This window comes from Chiloscyllium plagiosum, unplaced genomic scaffold, assembly GCF_037043375.1.
Source record: "Chiloscyllium plagiosum isolate Xiang-an unplaced genomic scaffold, Cpla_swu_hap1 HiC_scaffold_33, whole genome shotgun sequence".
In the NCBI taxonomy this organism is placed as follows: Eukaryota; Metazoa; Chordata; class Chondrichthyes; order Orectolobiformes; family Hemiscylliidae; genus Chiloscyllium; species Chiloscyllium plagiosum.
The window spans coordinates 17102261-17120543 of NW_028270171.1; the positions used below are offsets into that span (position 1 = coordinate 17102261).

The following is an 18283-nucleotide window of genomic DNA, read 5'->3' on the forward strand; positions in this document are numbered from 1 at the left end:
GAGAGACTGGATAGGCTTGGATTGTTTTCCATACAACAGAACAGACAGAGAGGGGGACATAAACGATGTGCATAAACGTTACGAGGAGTATGGACAGGTTGATTCAAGAGCAGCTGTTCCCCTTGGTTGAGGGGTCAATCATGATAGTTTTAAGGTAAAGATCAGAAGATTCAGAGGGGATTTGGGAACGAAACCTTTTCACTCAGTGGGTGGTAGGAATGTGGAATGCACTGCCTGGGGAGGTAGTGGAGGCTGGAAACCTCACAATATTTGGATGAACACTTCAAATATCATAACATTCAAGGGCAGGAAATCGGGATTAGCACACGTTTAGTGGTAGATATGTCAGTGCAGAGTCGATGGGCCGAACCGCCTTTTCTGTGCAGTATGACTCTGATTTGAAGCCTGAAACTGAGAGATACAGAGAGAGATTATCAGCACCATTGCCAGACTGCCCCATGCCCTGCATATCCATTCACACTAACAAAAGCACATGAGGCATGCTCCAAATATAGGCACTGCACTAAAGACTTTTAACATAACAAGAGTTATTTAACATAACAAAGCATTTAACGAAAAGAAACAGGAACAAATGCTGAATTAGAGAGGGGGTCACCAAGAATTGGAATACGAAAATAAAATAAAGAACTACAGGCACCGAAACATGACACACAAAAAAGGAAGTGCTGGTGAAACTCAGCAGGTCTGGCAGCACCTGCAGAGAGAGAGAGAGAAAGCGAGTTAACATTTTGAGTCCAGTGACTTCAACATCAGACTGTGTGATGGGAAGCATCTTCAATAGACAAGGATGAAGTTCAGAGGTGGAACACACCCTCCCCCACACACCCTCCCCACATTCCCCCAGGATTAATTCCAGAGATGAAAGGCTTGTTACAGCAGGAGAGACAGGGCAGTTTCGGCCTAACTGAGGTATATCAGTAGATGTTAATTAGATGTAGGAGATTGAGAGGAGACCTTACAGAAGTTTATAAAGTAATGAGGGGTATAGATAGCATTAACAATAGCTGTCATTTCCCTAGGATGGGGGATTTCAAGAATAAAGTGAGAAGAGAGAGATTTAAAAGACGACATGAGGGGCAAATCTTTTACACAGAGGGTGGGTCGTGTGTGGGAGGGGGGTGGGGGGTGTGTGGGATGAACTTCCTGAGGAAGTGGTGGATAGGGGCAGAACTTCGAAAAGACAATTGGATCAATACATGGATAGGAAACGTTTGGAGGGACATGTGCAGGCAGGTGGGACTAGTTTAGTTCGGGATTATGTTCAGCACAGACGAGTTGGACCAAAGGTTTTGTTTCCGTGCTGGATGATTCCATTTCTTCCCCCACTGTGGGGCAACCCAGTTTTAGGCTCAGGGGTGACAGATTTAAAACAGAGGCCAGGAGGAATTACTTCTCCCAAAGGGTCATGTGTCTATGGAATTCAATATATCGCAGTGCAATGGATGCTGGGATGTTGAGTACATTTAAGGAGGAGACAGACAGATTTCTAGTTAGTAACGGGTTAAAGGATAATAGAGAGTGTCAGAAAAGCGGAGTTGAGGCCAAGACGAGGTCAGTCAGGATGGCATTAAATGGGTGAGCAGGCCTGAGGGGCTGAATGGCCATAGGGGGAAGGTCACAGAGCAAGATAGGGGCACTGGAACATTCTCTCAACAATGAAGGGGGACAAGAGAAAGGGTACACAGAAAGAAGGTGGTTGTGTGGTGTTAATGTCACTGGATTAGAAACCCAGAGGCCTAGGAATTAATGGCAAGACACCAGGAAGCTTAGAGGAACTGGGAGATCTTGGGATCTTGTCCACGGATCCCAGAAGGCAGCAGGACAGGTTAATAGATTGGTTACGAAGGTCTTCATCAGTTGTAGCACAACAGCAGGGAGGTTATGTGGGGGCTGTCCAGGATGTGGTGAGGCCCCAGCTGGAGTGGTGTGTGTGTGGGGGGAGGGGAATTCCTGAAGAAGTGCTTATGCCCGAAACGTCGATTCTCCTGTTCCTTGGATGTTGCCTGACCTGCTGCGCTTTTCCAGCAACACATTTTCAGCCACTCTTATTAATGCAAGAGCACCTCGCATTTGTGATACCTCAGGAATTTTACAATGCTAACTGCTTAGCCCCTGGTGAAGGGCTCCCGTCCGAAACGTGGATTTTCCTACTCCTCGGATGCTGCCTGATCGGCTGTGCTTTTTCAGCACCACTCTAATCTTGACGGGGATTAAAAAGGCCATTCGGTCCTTCATGTCTGCACTGGCTCTTGGAACGAGCATCTCATTTGGGCCACTTTCCTGCATCCTGTAATCCCGCACATACCCTTTTAGTTTACAGCTCAAGTCCGTTTTCAAAGAATGGTCTGCTCTGACCAAGGGTAACTGGACTTGAAACGTTAACTCCGATTTTCTCTCCACAGATGCTGCCAGACGTTGCTGTGCTTTTCCAGTCCAATCCTGACGCTAATCTCCGGCATCTGTAGTGCTCCCTTTTGCCCTGCTTAACCCCTGCAATTCAAGGGCAGAAAATACCTAGATGCTGCTGCAAAACACCAGCGTAGCACGGTTCAATCCCTACCATAGGCAGCAGGGTAACATCCCAATGTGATGAGCAAACGCAGCAATGGTGATGCAAGATCAGTATTTTCCGCACAGCACGTAGTTAGGATGCGGAATGAACTGCCCGCAAATGCAGTGGAGGCAGGTTCAATTAAATCATTCAAGAGAGAGTGTTGGATGGTTATTTATTGGGATAGTAATGGCATGCAGGGACATGAGGTAAAAGCAGGAGATTAGCACTAAACAATACAGCTACGCTGGCTAATGGGAGGTAATAAGGGGCTAAATGGTCTCCTTTCACACCAAAATAATTGTGATTCTGTGAATCCCACCACACGATAAAAACATTAGCAACACAAAATCCTTCAGTTCTGCTTGAGAAGAGGTCAAATAAAAAATAAACAGCATTCTCATTCTTTTCTTCAGGCATTTTCAATAAATTGTACACGTTTGCTTGCGCGGTGATAAGGAAGGATTATGTTTATGTAGATATATTTTTTACTTTGAATGAATAAGACAAATTTAAAATAAAATCTCAGGCACTGTAGCATTAAGGGAGTTATTATAAACATCAGGATCAAAGAAGAACATGGGGACCGATTTAACCAATGGAAGTTCGGATGAGAATCTAATCTGGTCAGGTTGAAAAGAGTCTGCGTTGTGGTTGAAGACTTAACGGAAGACTCAGGTTCACATGGGTGGCACAGTGGCTAGCACTGCTGCCTCTCAGCACCAGGGACCCGGGTTCGATTCTAGTCTCAAGCGAGTGTCTGGGTGTTTGCGTGGGTTTCCTCCCACAGTTCAAAGATGTGCAGGTTAGATTAATTGGCCGAGGTAAATTGTCCCATCGTGACCAGGGATGTGCAGGTGAGGGTGAATTGACCGTGGGGAATTGCAGGGTTGTGGGGAAAGAGAGGGGGCTAGATCCGGGCAAGATGCTGTTGAGTGTATCGCTGAGGACTTGATGGGCCGAATGGCCTGATTCCGTACTTCGCTCAAGGTGCATGGTGCCTCCACGATAATTTTCAAACTGATCTGCTCTTATAGTTCGATTCTCCCACTGGATAGGAATACCCGGCTCGGACATCACTTGTGCCCTCCCCACGTTCACCAGCTCATTACGACTCACTGAGGTGCCCCACATACCCCTTGTGTATCCCTGGAACCAAACAGAGAAAGAGTAGGCCTCACCTGTCCTGATTGTCAGCTCCTCATCCTCATCATCCGTGAAGATATAAGTCTGGGAACCAACAGAGAGAGATAAGATTAGCACACAACCGGAATTCAATGCGCTGGACAATTAAATAAAAACTCTTCCTAAAGTTGCCACAAAAATAACCCATCAACACACAGGGTAGCTGGTACCAACTTACCAAACCCCTGCTAGAAACCTTCCTCTTGGATACGGCATTTTTCCGAACACTTCTCGTGTTACCGGCTATGGGACAACGGATTGGGAGAGTGAGGGCAAGTGGATGCCTCAAACAAAGAGCTGACATGGAGAGGATGGGTTGAATGGCCTTCTGCAGGGTCTAACCACCCCTGAGGGGCAACTAACACCTCAGCCACTTCCCCTTCACCTCCTCCAGAACTGCTCACAAACGAGGATCTGAATAAGGCCCTGACTTTCCAGTTTTGATGCCTGTTTTTACGCTTGTGCAGCCTGAAGCCTTCAGGGATTGAAGTCCCTGTACAGGTTTCTTCCCATTACCAAACTTTGAGAGGATGCGATTGATGAATGCTTTATAAATATTAACAATATGGTCAAAGACCCAGCAGCAGAAGAGGAACCTCCTCAGTGGTGCGAGCAGTGGCCTTGAAGAGACATTCGGAATGAGGAAATGATGAGGTTATTGGACTTTATACTTGCACAGTGACCAATATTACTGGTCCCACACAAGTGCAGGCTCCAAAACCAATATTACTGGGACAGTGACCAGTGTTACTGGTCCCAAACAAGTGTGGGCTCCAAAACCAATATTACTGGGACAGCGACCAGTGTTACTGGTCCCAAACAAGTGTGGGCTCCAAAACCAATATTACTGGGACAGCGACCAGTGTTACTGGTCCCAAACAAGTGTGGGCTCCAAGACCAGTATTACTGGGACAGTGACCAGTGTTAGTAGTCCCACACAAGTGCAGGCTCCAAAACCAATATTACTGGGACAGCGACCTGTGTAACTGGTCCCACACAAGTGTGGGCTCCAAGACCAATATTACTTGAATAATAAACAATGTTACTGGTCCCATACAAGTGGGGACACCAAAGCCAATATTACTGGGACAGTGACCATTGTTACTGGACCCATAACCCATGCTGGCTCCAAGAGCATTATTACTGGCACAATGACCAGTGTTACTGGTCCCATAAAGTGCTGGCTCCGAGACCAATATGATTGCTGTTACTGATGGCAGGACCCGTATTAGTGGCCCAGTGACTAGTGTTACTGGTGTCAGACCAGTTTGTCTACTGGTCTGGAATCTCCCTCGTACACTGATCCAGTGCTATTGGCTTGACCCTCTGGAAAAATGGATGCTCAGTACCACTCTTATGAGAGAGGATGGAGAACGTAAGCAAATCAGAAAGATGATAGCACCCGCTCTGCTGATTACACGGAGGTGTGGGCTGCTGATTGCACTTAGCAGAGGCTTCCTGTTTCTTAGTGAGAACAGGAAGATGGGTAGGAACAATACACAAGTGAGACAACAGAAATAGCCACGTCGCTCTGAGCAGAAGGGCCAGCCATTTCCTCATTCTGTACACCTCTTCAAGGCTACTGCTCGCAGCAGGTTCCTCTTCTCCTCCAACAGCCTTCCTTTCCGTCAGCTGCAACTGTGATTGAGGCCCTTCCGACTAGCCACACACCACCCCACTCCCCCAATCCCAGGCCCTGCCCCATCCCCCTCCTCCCCACTGCTGACCTCTCTCTCACCACCAAGCGGGGGAAAAGCTGCACCATGGCTTTCCGAAAGAAAGGAGTGGAACTGATCCTGTTAACAGTGCAGTCAGGGGCTCCATCCACTGACAGCGTGCCATACACAAGGCTGTTCCACAGAGTGCCTTTAACCAGGCGACAGGCTTTGTGTGCGCGCGCCTACAGTTAGGCCTTGTTTAAGCACGGCCAGACGTGGGTCTCATTCAACACGATTTCCACGCCAGCTCACAGCTCCTTTTAAATCCTTCTACCATTTTCCACCAGGACAGGATTTAGACTTCATACAGCGGCAGAGATAAAGAGACGGGCCAGGGAGGCTATTAGTCAGAAGGATTGTACTTGAGGCTAGTCCATCAACTGTGGGACTCTTTCTGTCTCTCTCTCACGCTCCCTCTTCGAAATTAGCAATTGTAAATTGGAGTAGCACGGTGGCTCAGTGGTTAGCACTGCTGCCTCACAGCACCAGGGACCCAGGTTTGATTCCCAGCCTCGGGTGACTGTCTGTGTGGAGTTTGCATGTTCTGTCTGGCTCTGTATGGGTTTCCTCCCACAGTCCAAAGATGTACAGGTCAGGTGAATTCTAAATTGCCCCATAGTGTTAGGTGCATTAGTCAGAAGTAAATGAGGGGTGGGGGAATGGGTCTGGGTGGGTTGCTCTTCGGCGGGTCGGTGTGGACTTGTTGGGCCAAAGGGTCTGTTCCCATGCCCTTCCAATCTAATCTGTAAAGGATTTACAAAGAGAAGATACATGCGCATAGCACCTTTTACACCTTGAACATACATCGGTAGGAATTAGGAGTAGGAATAGGCCACTCAGCCCCTCTAGTCTGCTCTGCTAGTCAATAATATCATTGCTGAGCTAACTGCACCTTTAACACCACTGGTCAGGTTACTGATCATGTTCTAATAAGTAACCGCTCAACAAGGATTGATGGCTTGGTTTATTTAAAACAGTGTCAAGAGTGTCTGGTGCTGGTCAGGCAGCACCCGAGGGGCAGAAGAGTCGAAGCTTCGGGCATAAGCCCTTCATCAGGAATCCTAATGAAGGCCTTATGCTCGAAACGTCGATCCTCCTGCTCCTCGGATGCTGCCTGACCCTGCTGTGTTTTTCCACCACCAGACACTCTCGACTCTGATCTCCAGCAGCTGCAGCCCTCACTGTCTCCTGATTTTAAACAGAGCCAGGTTACAAAGCAATGACCTGCTCTGAGGAGGGGTTGTACTCACCGCAGCTGAGTTTCTCCAGCAGGGATAGCATAGGTGGGTGGGTGAGTCTGGCTGGGACTCTCATTGAAGGGTTGGTGTGGCCTTGATGGGCCGAATGGTCTGCTTCCACACTGGGGGGATTCTGCAATTCTATTCTGATCCCATTTCCCAGCACTTGATGTGTACTACAGTGTTTCAAATACTCAGCTGAATACTTCTTTAGTATTTTGAGAGTTCCAGTCTCTCCAACCCTTTTCGACAGCAGTTTCCAGATACTCACTACCCTCTGAGTGGGGGAAGGACAAAAAAAAAGTTTTCTTTAAATCCCCTCTAAACCTCCTGCTCCTTACCTTCACGTGGTGTCCCTGATCATTGACCCCACCACTAAGGTTTCTTCCTACGTCTGCGCCCCTCAGAACTTTGTGCACCTGAAATCGGGTTCCCCCTACCTCAGCCTTCTCTGCTCAAGGGAAAACACCTCCAGCCTGTCCTGTGGCTGTTCAGAGTGGAAATGGTCCAACCACAGAGCCTGGTGAATCTGCTCCACATCCTCTCTGGTGCAGTCACCTTCTCTTGACAGAGTCAACAAGCAGAGGCTGCACAGTAGCACCAGCTGCTGCCAAGCCACCATTAAATGCAGTTCCAGAATAAACTCTTTATTTTTCCATTCAACACCTTGACTAGTAAAGGTACGTATCCCATGTAGCCCCTGAACAACCTCGCCCTGCTGCCTTCAAGGATTGGTGGACATGTAGATTAGATTAGATTACATTACAGTGTGGAAACAGGCCCTTCGGCCCAACAAGTCACACCGACCCGCCGAAGCGCCACCCACCCATATCCCTAACCTAACACTACGGGCAATGTAGCATGGCCAATTCACCTGACCTGCGGGAGGAAACCGGAGCACCCGGAGGAAACCCACGCAGACACGGGGAAAATGTGCAAACTCCACACAGTCATTTGCCTGATGCGGGAATTGAACCCGGGTCTCAGGCGCTGTGAGGCAGCAGTGCTAACCACTGTGCCACCGTGCCGCCCACATCCAATGTACTTCCAATCCTGCAGCGTTCTACCATTCGACACCACGGTGGCTCAGTGGTTAGCACAGCGCCAGGGACCCAGGTTTGATTCCCACCTCAGGCGACCGTCTGTGTGGAGTTTGGACGTTCTCTGTGTGGGTTTCCTCCGGGTGCTCTGGTTTCCAAAGATGTGCAAGTTAGGGTGGATTGGCTGTGCAAAATTGCCCCATAGTATTCAGGGATGTGCAGGCTAGGTGCACTTGTTAGGGATAAATATAGAGGAATGGGGAGTGCAGTGCTGGAAAGGCACAGCAGGTCAGGCAGCATCCGAGCAGCAGGAGAATCGATGTTTCAGGCATAAGGATCTTTATGATCGAAACGTCGATTCTCCTGCTGCTCGGATGCTGCCTGACCTACTGTGCTTTTCCAGCACCAAACTCTCGACTCTAATCTCCAGCATCTGCAGTCCTCACTTTCTCTTAATAGGGGAAATGGGTCTGGATGGGTTACTCTCTGGATGGTCGGTGTGGACTTGTTGGGCCGAAGGGCCTGTTTCCACATTGTAGGGAATCTAATCTAATCCAATCTAAAACACCAAGTGCTGGCAAATGGAATGAGAATAGAGTCATAGGATCCCTACAGCACGGAAGCAGGCTATTCAGCCCATCGGGTCCACACCAACCCTCCAAACAGCATCCCAACCAGACACACTCTGCTACCCTATTTCCCCAGTAACCTTGCAATTCCCATGGCTAACCCAGCTGGCCTGCATAGCATGGACAATTTAGCATGGCCGATTCACCCTAACCTGTGCATCTTTGGACTGTGGGGGGAAACCGGAGCACCCAGAGGAAACCGACGCAGACGTGGGGAGAACGTGCAAACTCCACACAGACAGTCGCCTGAGGGTGGAATTGAACCTGGGTCCCAGGCGCCGTGAGGCAGCAGTGCTAACCACTGAGCCACTGCCCCTTGCCCCAAGAATAGATAGATGCTCGATGACAGGCTCCAGACACAATGGGCTGAATGGTCTCTTTTCATGCTGTAAAACTCCATGTCTCTATAAACCCAGAGCCCCTCCCTGTGGCTGACCACACGAGTGTGGCTTTAAAGCACGGTTTGTGTCCGGCTGCTGTCTCTAAACGTGGCTGTGGCTCGTATTTCTGAGAAACCGTCTCAGTTGTCAGTCCAGAAACTTCCCGCTCGAAGAGACCACCAGAAACACACAAAAGGCCGAACGACTCAGACTCTTAAAACCCCAACCTGAATTGGTGTGGACTGACCACCTTAATCCAAGGTCGACAGACAAGAATAGTTTCAGAACTGAGCAGCTGTAAGCTCATGGGGGGGGGGGGGGTAGAACAGGGAAACAACGATTCTAAACAGACAGCGAAGGGGAGCTATGAAAACAGAAAGTGCTGGAAAAGCTCAGCAGGTCTGGCAGCGTCTGTGGAGAGAAATCAGAGTTAATGTGACCCTGCATCAGAAGGACCCTTCCGACTGAAGGGGAGCTGTCTTGTTAGAGATTGTAAAAATTGGGCAGGGCTTCGGTAGCACAGCCTGGGGTGACTGACTGTGTGGAGTTTGCACATTCTCCCTGCGTCTGTGTGGGTTTCCTCCAGGTGCTCCAGTTTCCCCCCCCCCCACAGTCCAAAGATGCACAGGTTAAGTGAACTGGCCGTGCTAAATTGCCCGTAGTGATAGCTACACGAGCCAGAGAGAAATGATTCTGGGTGGGTTATTCTTCGGAGGGTCGGTGTGGACTTGTTGGGCCAAAGGGCCTGTTTCCACACTGTAGGGAAACTAATCTCACCAGAACGAAGGACCCGATACCCAACATGAGCAAAACTAATGTAGTGTACAAAATACCATGCAAGGACTGCATTAAACACTATATAGGACAAACAGGAAGACAGCTAACAATCCGCATACATGAACATCAACTAGCCACGAAACGACACGACCAGCTATCCTTAGTAGCCACACACACAGACAACAAGCAACATGAATTCGACTGGGACAACACTACTATCATAGGGCAAGCCAGACAGAGAACAGCCAGGGAATTCCTAGAGGCATGGCATTCATCTACAAACTCCATCAACAAACACATCGACCTGGACCCAATATACCAACCACTACAGCGGACAGCTGAAACTGACAACCGGAAGCGGCAGGGACAGACCACTATAAACACCGGAGGAAGCATCAAAGAAGCGCTTCGCAGGAGGCTCCCAAGCACTGATGATGTCGCCTAGCCAGGGGACGAAACGTTTGCAACAAAAACTTCCAGCTCGGCGAACAGAACCACAACAATGAGCACCTGAGCTACAAATCTTCGCACAAACTTTGAACTCCCACATTAATCTGGGGTTCTGGATGACGAGATTGCAGTGACATTATCAAAGCAACAACCAGAAGCAGAGGGAGGCCATTCAGGCCCTCTAACCTGCTCTCCCATTCAAAACGATCATGGCTGATCTCATCTTGGCCTCAACTCCACTTTCCTGCCTGCTCTCTGTAACCCTTAAACCCATTACTAATTAAAAATCTGTTTCCTCCTTGAAATTACTCGATGTCCCAGCACCCACCACACTCTGGGAAAGTGATTTCCACAGATTCACAACTCTTTAATTTCTCCTCATCTCGGTTTTAAATCTTCCACCCCTTTATCCTCAAAGTATGACCTCTCGTTCTAGATTATCCCAGGAGGGAACATCTCAAAGATCCATCCCACATTGACAATGATTTTCTACAACCTCTACCATCGGGGAGACGGTACAGAAGCCTGAACACACACACCAGCCGGTTTCGAAACCGTTTCTACTCTACTGTTGTTAGAATACTGAATGGACTCTCAAACTCTTGGCATTCGCTTGTACATGTGGTTTTATTTTTGCCACTGTTTACCTATTATTTACTTAACTCTGTGATCTGCCTGTATTGCTCACAAGACAAAGCTTTTCACTGTGTCTCGGTACACGTGACGTTGTCAAAATTCAATTCTCAATGGCACTTACTTTAAATTGAAACAAATGCAAATTTGACATGGTTGTGCCTATTCTGATGAGCTCAAAGTGAAAAGATTTCAGCATGGTGCAAACCCAGATGAATACATTGCCCACCTATCTCCAACAGAGTGCAAAAGCTGTGCGCGAATGTTTGAAACATGAACACAAAGCACCGAGATCCAAACTCTACCAAATTCGAAAATGGTGAAATGAAGACATAATGGTTAGGGAAGAGCAGGTCTGAATGCTCAAAAGTTTCAGGATGCCTGACAGATACCTTTTCAAGATGACATTAGCCGTGGCTGCACCTGTTTTGCAAACAGGTCACAGGGATTCAATTTTTTTTGGGGTTACCCTGGTTTTGCCCGAGTGTTGCCCATTCCGAGCGTCCACCTTAAACCCTAACCTGCATTAAATCACTGGTGTAAGCTAATTAGCAATGTTAAAAATCATGCAACATCAGGTTATACTCCTACAGCTTTTGGAGCACTGCCCCTTCATCAGGTGGTTGTGTAGGAGCTTTCTGAAAGCTAGTGCTTCCAAATAAACGTGTTGGACTATAACCTGGTGTGGTGAGATTGTTAACTTCATCCGTCACAGTCCAACACTGGCTCCTCCACATCATGGCCAACTAACAATGCCTGACTAAGGAGCTCTCTCTGAACAAAGCATAGGTTGTTCAGGCTGGGGTCAGGGCTAAAGGCCCGAGGTTGGTTTCTCAAAATTGCTGGGCTGTATTAAAGCAGAGTGAAGTGCGATTGGCCCGGTGAGCACACAAAAACAAGACTTTTCACTGCGTCTCAGTAACATGTGACAAAACTAAATCAAATCACAGTGGCTCAGTGGTTAGCACTGCTGCCTCTCAGCACCAGGGACCTGGATTCGATTCCCACCTCAGTGTGTCTGTATGGAGTTTGCACATTCTCCCCGTGTCTGTGTGAGTTTCCTCTGCGTGCTCCTGTTTCTTCCCACATTCCAAAGATATGGGCGGCACGGTGGCACAGTGGTTAGCACTGCTGCCTCACAGCGCCAGAGACCCGGGTTCAATTCCCGCCTCAGGCGACCGACTGTGTGGAGTTTGCACATTCTCCCTGTGTCTGCGTGGGTTTCCTCCGGGTGCTCCGGTTTCCTCCCACACTCCAAAAACGTGCAGGTTAGGTGAATTGTCCACGCTAAATTGCCTGTAGTGTTAGGTGCAGGGGTAAATGTAGGGGAATGGGTCTGGGTGGGTGCGCTTCGGCGGGTAGGTGTGGACTTGTTGGGCCGAAGGGCCTGTTTCCACACTGTAGGGAATCTAATCTTCAAAAAAAAAAATCAGTCAGTGCATCTAATAGTGAATGGTTAATTTCTTTCAGCATTTTAAATGAGTTTGAAGACAGTGCAAGTGGAATTTGCTTTGTGCTACATATACCGTTTGTTAACTAACGCAGGACAACAATCCATCTCTGGCCTCAATCCACCAAGTCCACCTTCAGAAAGCACATGCCAACAAAGGAGGGCAGAACTGGTACAGAGAATGATACAGGAACACCCATGGAGACACGTTTTCTAATTATGTTTTGGATAGTACCCTTCAACCATTTGGGAGGGAGTGACTCCCATTAGCACCAATATAGACTCATGGACGAGTTGGGCCGAACGACCTGTTTCCATGCTGTATTACAGTCAGCGGCTGAGGGGTGACCTTGTAAAATCATGAGGGGGCCATGCTAAATAGTCAAGGTCTTTTCCCTGGGGTTGGGGATTCCAAAACTAGAGGACATAGGTTATAGGTGACATAGGAAGGATTTAAAAAGGGATGTAAGGGGCAACTATCCTAATATCGTTTTTTGCAAGGAATAATGTCAATTTTTATTCAATAACAGAACTGTGAAAGAGCTTGGAATACCTTACTACACTAAAGACGCTATATCGGTCCAGCTCTGAGGCTAATCAGAGGACAGAAAGCAGCAAACATGAAAATGATTAAACTCCAAAATCGGATTGTTACACATTGGGTATGAGCTATAGGGAGAGGCTGAATAGGCTGGGGGCGTTCTCCCTGGAGAGTCGGAGGCTGAGGGGTGATCTTATAGAGGTTTATAAAACCATGAGGGGCATGGCTAGGATATATAGACAAGGTCTTTTCGCCAAAGTTTGGGAGTTCAAAACTAGAGGGCATAGCGTTAAGGGAGAGAGGGCAAAGATTTAAAAGGGAACTAAGGGGCAACGTTTTCACACAGAGGGTGGTGTGTGTATGGAATGAGCTGCCAGAGGAAGTGGTGGAGGCTGGTACAATTACAGCATTTAAAACGCATCTGGATGGGTATATGAATAGGAAGGGGTTAGAGGGATATGGGCCAAGTGCTGGCAAATGGGACTAGATTAGGTTAGACTATCTGGTCAGCATGGACGAGTTGGACCGAAGGGTCTGTTCCATGCTGTACATCGCTACGATTAATTATTTGTGAGCATAGGACTTCAACCAGAGCTGTGCTAACAATTCCACTTGAAACCAGTTAAAAATGATCAGCCAGGCTAACAGCAAGATTAATGTGTGTGCCCTAAAAACTACATACTTCTGCCTACAGGACTTTATAGATGAAAGGAATACGTCCATACCATATTCCTCCTCGAGTTAGGAAAGAAGGGGGAGCTGGAAACAGTTAAGCCCCTCCCACTTTTATGTACAACACCCCTTACACCCACCCCCAGTCCTGAAGGATTACATCCGAAACATCCCCTTCCTGATGCTGCCTGGCTTGCTGTGTTCCTCCAGCCTCCTGCCTGTCCCTCCTGATGCTGCCTGGCTTGCTGTGTTCCCCCAGCCTCCTGCCTGTCCCTCCTGATGCTGCCTGGCTTGCTGTGTTCGCCCAGCCTCCTGCCTGTCCCTCCTGATGCTGCCTGGCTTGCTGTGTTCTCCCAGCCTCCTGCCTGTCCCTCCTGATGCTGCCTGGCTTGCTGTGTTCGCCCAGCCTCCTGCCTGTCCCTCCTGATGCTGCCTGGCTTGCTGTGTTCCTCCAGCCTCCTGCCTGTCCCTCCTGATGCTGCCTGGCTTGCTGTGTTCCTCCAGCCTCCTGCCTGTCCCTCCTGATGCTGCCTGGCTTGCTGCTTTCCTCCAGCCTCCTGGTAGTCTACTGAGAGAGAGAGAGAGGTGGGCATCAGAGGGGCCAGAACTCACTACTCTTCCTCCACCTCACCACCCTCCATCCAACTCCATCTTGATTTAACCTCGCCATCTTTCTCTCCCTAGTTATCGCTGCACAGCCCCTGGTGGGCAGAGCTGGTCATTCGTTAATTATTTAATTGGTACGGGGTGGGGCGTGGTTTGATGCTGGGTTTCAAAAGATACTTCAGAGAGGAAGTGGGGTTAATATTGAGTTCAGTGAAAGCACAGTTAATATGGAGTCTTCTGTTCGAAAGAACGGTGATTGGACTCGACACTCTCTAAAATCTAAAAGGCATCTGGATGGGTATATGAATAGGAAGGGTTTAGAGCGATACGGGACAATGGGATTAGATTAAAGTAGGATATTGGTCGGCATGGACGAGTTGGACAGAAGGGTCTGTTTCCATGCTGTATAATTCTATGACTCTGAAACTATATCTAGCTCCTTCCTGAAAATGTTTGATATCTTCACCTTAACTGCTCTCTGTGGCAGAGAGTTCCACAGGCTCACTAGGGGTAAAAATGTCTCCCCTCATCTCAGTCCTGAATTACCTGCCCCGTGTCTTTAAACTGGTTCTGGACTCCCTAGTCATCAGGAACCTAGCGTTGACCCTGTTTAGTCCTATTAGAATTTTATAAGTTTCCATGAGAAACCCCATCATTCTTCATAGTTCCAGTGAACCTAGTCCTAACCACTCCAACCTTCCCACCATCATAGGAATCTGTCTGGTAAATATTTGTTGTACTCTCTTCATAACCAGAACATCCTCTTTCAGATAAGGAGATGTAATCCTTTGATCTATTGCCCAAACTTAATTTAAAATAAATTTCTGGACTTTCCTTCTGAAAAGTGATTCATATTTTCTCTATCTCAGTCACGTTGTCTTTGGTTATTATTGGATTAGTGGTGCTGGAAGAGCCTCCGATGCTCCAGGGAAAACAGCCCCTGCCTATTCAGCCTCTCCCTGTAGCTCAAACCCTCCAACCTGGATGAGGGAGCAGCGCTCCGAAATCTAGTGCTTCCAATTAAACCTGTGGGACTATAACCCAGGTTGTGTGTTTTTTTTAACCCTAGCAACATCCTTGTAAATCTTTTCTGAACCCTTTCAAGTTTCACAGCATCCTTCCTATAGCAGGGAGACCAGAATTGAATGCAGTATTCCAACAGTGACCTAACCAATGTCCTGTACAGCCACAACATGACCTCCCAACTCCTATAGCCATTGCACCAACCACTTAGAGTTAAAGGGATCAAAGAGAAAACAGGAACAGGGACTGAGTTGGATGATCAGTTGTGATAGTATGGAATGGTGGAGTAAGATTGAAGGGCTGAATGGCCTACTCCTGCTCTTAGTTTTCTATCTTTCTACATGGGCTACTTGCGCCATGTATATAGATGAGGGCTATAGATAAGGTGATTGGCAAGTGTCTTTCCCCTAGGGTGGGGGTAGTCAAGACTAGGGGGCATATTCTTTAGGGTGAGAGGAGAGAGATTTAAAAAACACATAAAGGCAATTTTTTTTTGTTACACACAGAGTGGTTCGTGTGTGGAATTAATTTCCAGAGGAAGTGGTGTATGCGGGTACAGTTACAATGTTTAAAAGACATTTAGATAAGGACGTGACTCAGAAAGGTTTGGAGGTATATGGGCCAGGAGCAGGCAGGTGGGATTGGTTGAGTTTGGGATTATGGTCAGCATGGACTGGTCGGAGCGAAGGGACTGTTTCCCTGATGTATGACTATCTTTAGTGAATGCTACTGGGATGTAAAGGGTTAAATTTACAACGATTTGCTTGTTCTTTAGTGAGTCACAGAATGTAGGTTTCACTGCTACATCCCCCTTTAACAGCCAATGAAACCTTTTCTTGATACGTGCAAGTGACCAGTTTGTCCATTTCAGTGGGTAAACCACACTGCCCTGATTCGAGAGTCACAGCCAGACGGTAGAGAGCCCTTGTCATTTCATAGTCACCAACATCACTGCTAGCTTCTTATTTTCGATTTATTCAGTTGACTGAATCTAGACTCCCCACCCAGCAGCCAGGGCGGTAGGATTGGGTACAGAATCCAGACTACCTCCTTGACGCATCTTCACCTTGTCCCCCTTTTGGGGAATAGCGGAAGGAATTTCAGGCCCATTAACCATCTCTGGAGTGCTCCTTCCATGGCCAGAGTCCTGGTGTGGGATATGAACCGGGAGCCTCTGGCCCAGAGGTAGGGGCACTACCCACTGCACCTCAAGACTTCTACCATGTGGTAACATGCTCAACTTTGGGGTCTGGGGGATAAAGGTTCTCTTTAATCTCGCATGAGAGGTGGGTGATAGCAACATGGTTAGTGATTGTCCCGCATCTCAACCAGTGTAGCATTTCAGAGCTTCATTACTTCAAATCAGAACAGGGTGGGGAAAAGAAAGAACGAAAGAGAAGAAAAAGAGAAGAAAAAGAGAAGAAAAAGAGAAGAAAAAGAGAAGAAAAAGAGAAGAAAAAGAGAAGAAAAAGAGAAGAAAAAGAGAAGAAAAAGAGAAGAAAAAGAGAAGAAAAAGAGAAGAAAAAGAGAAGAAAAAGAGAAGAAAAAGAGAAGAAAAAGAGAAGAAAAAGAGAAGAAAAAGAGAGAGAGAGAGAGAGAGAAAGAGAAAGAAAGAGAGAGAGAGAGAGAGAGAGAGAGAGAGAGAGAGAGAGAGAGAGAGAGAGAGAGAGAGAGAGAGAGAGAGAAAGAGAGAGAGAGAGAAAGAGAGAGAGAGAGAGAGAGAAAGAGAGAGAGAGAAAGAAAGAGGAGAGAGAGAGAAGAGAGAGAGATCCAGAGCTGAGGGCCTTGTCAGCTGAAGGTACACCCAGCAATCGCGAGGGCAGAATGAGATGACTGCAGAACATTCCAAAGGATTACAATGATGGAAAAGCTTAGGAGGAGGGAAGGGATGAGACCATGGATGGAATTGAAAAGGAGGAGGTGAATAATTTTAAAATGAGGGTGTCACTTATTCAGGACCCTGTGGCTCAGTAAGAAGCAGAGATGGACGAATAGGGTTTTGGAGAGAGTGGGGCCACAGGTTCCAGGGTTGTGAACAGCGATGAGCTGACGGAGGTTGGGACATGGGAGAGGCAGGCCAGGGAAAGTTTAGGACAATCCATTCTCGAGTCAACAGCCTGCATCAGGCACCCTGGGCTGCAGACCAAAGTGAGCGACCGAGTGACTTTTGGAAAGAGAAGTGGTTTAGCAGTTCAGCACTGACGTGGTATACAGGAAACCATGACAGACTCTGTACCCTGCACGCTTCCTGTTTCAGAGTGACTTCTGAACCTCTGTACCCTGGCTTCAATGATCAGGGGAGACTGGGGGAGGGGAGAGTTTGACAGCACTCTGTGATTGTCACCAACAATACTCCCTTGGAAACATCACTCCTCAAGAATCCTTTCAATCCCTGGTGTTCTAAAATAAAAACAACACTTAAATACTTTATTTTTACATTTGAGCAAGCGATACAGGGAGAGTTGTGAGGAACAATTTATTTTTAATGTCGTGATTTTTGGGCACAGGAATATTGGCCAAGAGTGTGCTGGAAGCGAAGGGAGTTAGAATACATACTCTTTTATTCACTCATAGGATGAGGGCATCACTGGCTCGGCCAACATTTATTGCCCATCCCTAGTTGCCCAGAGGGCAGTTAGGAGTCACCCATATCGCTGTGGGTCTGGAGTCGCATGTAGGCCCAGACCAGGTAAGGATGGCAGTTTCCTTCCCTAAAGGACGTTAGTTTTTCCAACAATGGATTCAAGGTCATCATTAGACACTTAATTCCAACATTTTATTGAAAAAAAAATTTAAAAATCTGCCCTCGGGTTTTTGTTTTGGCTTTGGCACTGTCCAACCTTCTGGGTCGAGTTCCAGCAATTCAGACAGTGAGGCCTGTCCTCCATTTTGTTTTCTCGGCCTACTCAACCTCCACACTTTACCTCCATCCCACAACACCAGGCATAGAATGGTCCTACATTTTAGCGACACCCCCCAGTCTCTAGAAGGTTGTGACCTTGTAGAGGTTTATAAAAATCATGAAGGACATGGATAGGGTGATTAGAAAAGGTTTTTTCCCTGGGGTGGGGAGTCCAAAACTAGAGGGCATTGGATAAAGGTGAGAGGGGAAGGATATAAAAAGGACCTAAGGGGTAACTTTTTCATGCAGAGGGTGGTACGTGTATGGAATGAGCTGCCAGAGGAAGTGGTGGAGGCTGGTACAATTGCAACATTTAAAAGGCATCTGGATGGGTGCATGAATGGGTAGCGTTTAGAGGGATATGGGCCAAGTGCTGGCAAATGGGATTAGATTAGGTTAGGATATCTGGGTCGGCATGGAAGAGTTGGACCGAAGGGTCTGTTTCTGTGCAGTACATCTCTATGACT

At 47.6% G+C, this 18283-nt stretch overlaps 1 protein-coding gene across 1 annotated transcript in view; it reads right to left on the reverse strand.

Moving 5' to 3' along the window:
* Positions 1-18283, reverse strand: part of LOC122542250 (beta-1,3-N-acetylglucosaminyltransferase lunatic fringe-like) — a 56146-nt gene that overhangs the window by 20604 nt on the left and 17259 nt on the right. The window contains exon 2 of the mRNA XM_043679791.2: positions 3754-3802. Coding sequence (XP_043535726.1) covers positions 3754-3802 — 49 coding nt within the window. The remainder of the gene's footprint in view (positions 1-3753; positions 3803-18283) is intronic.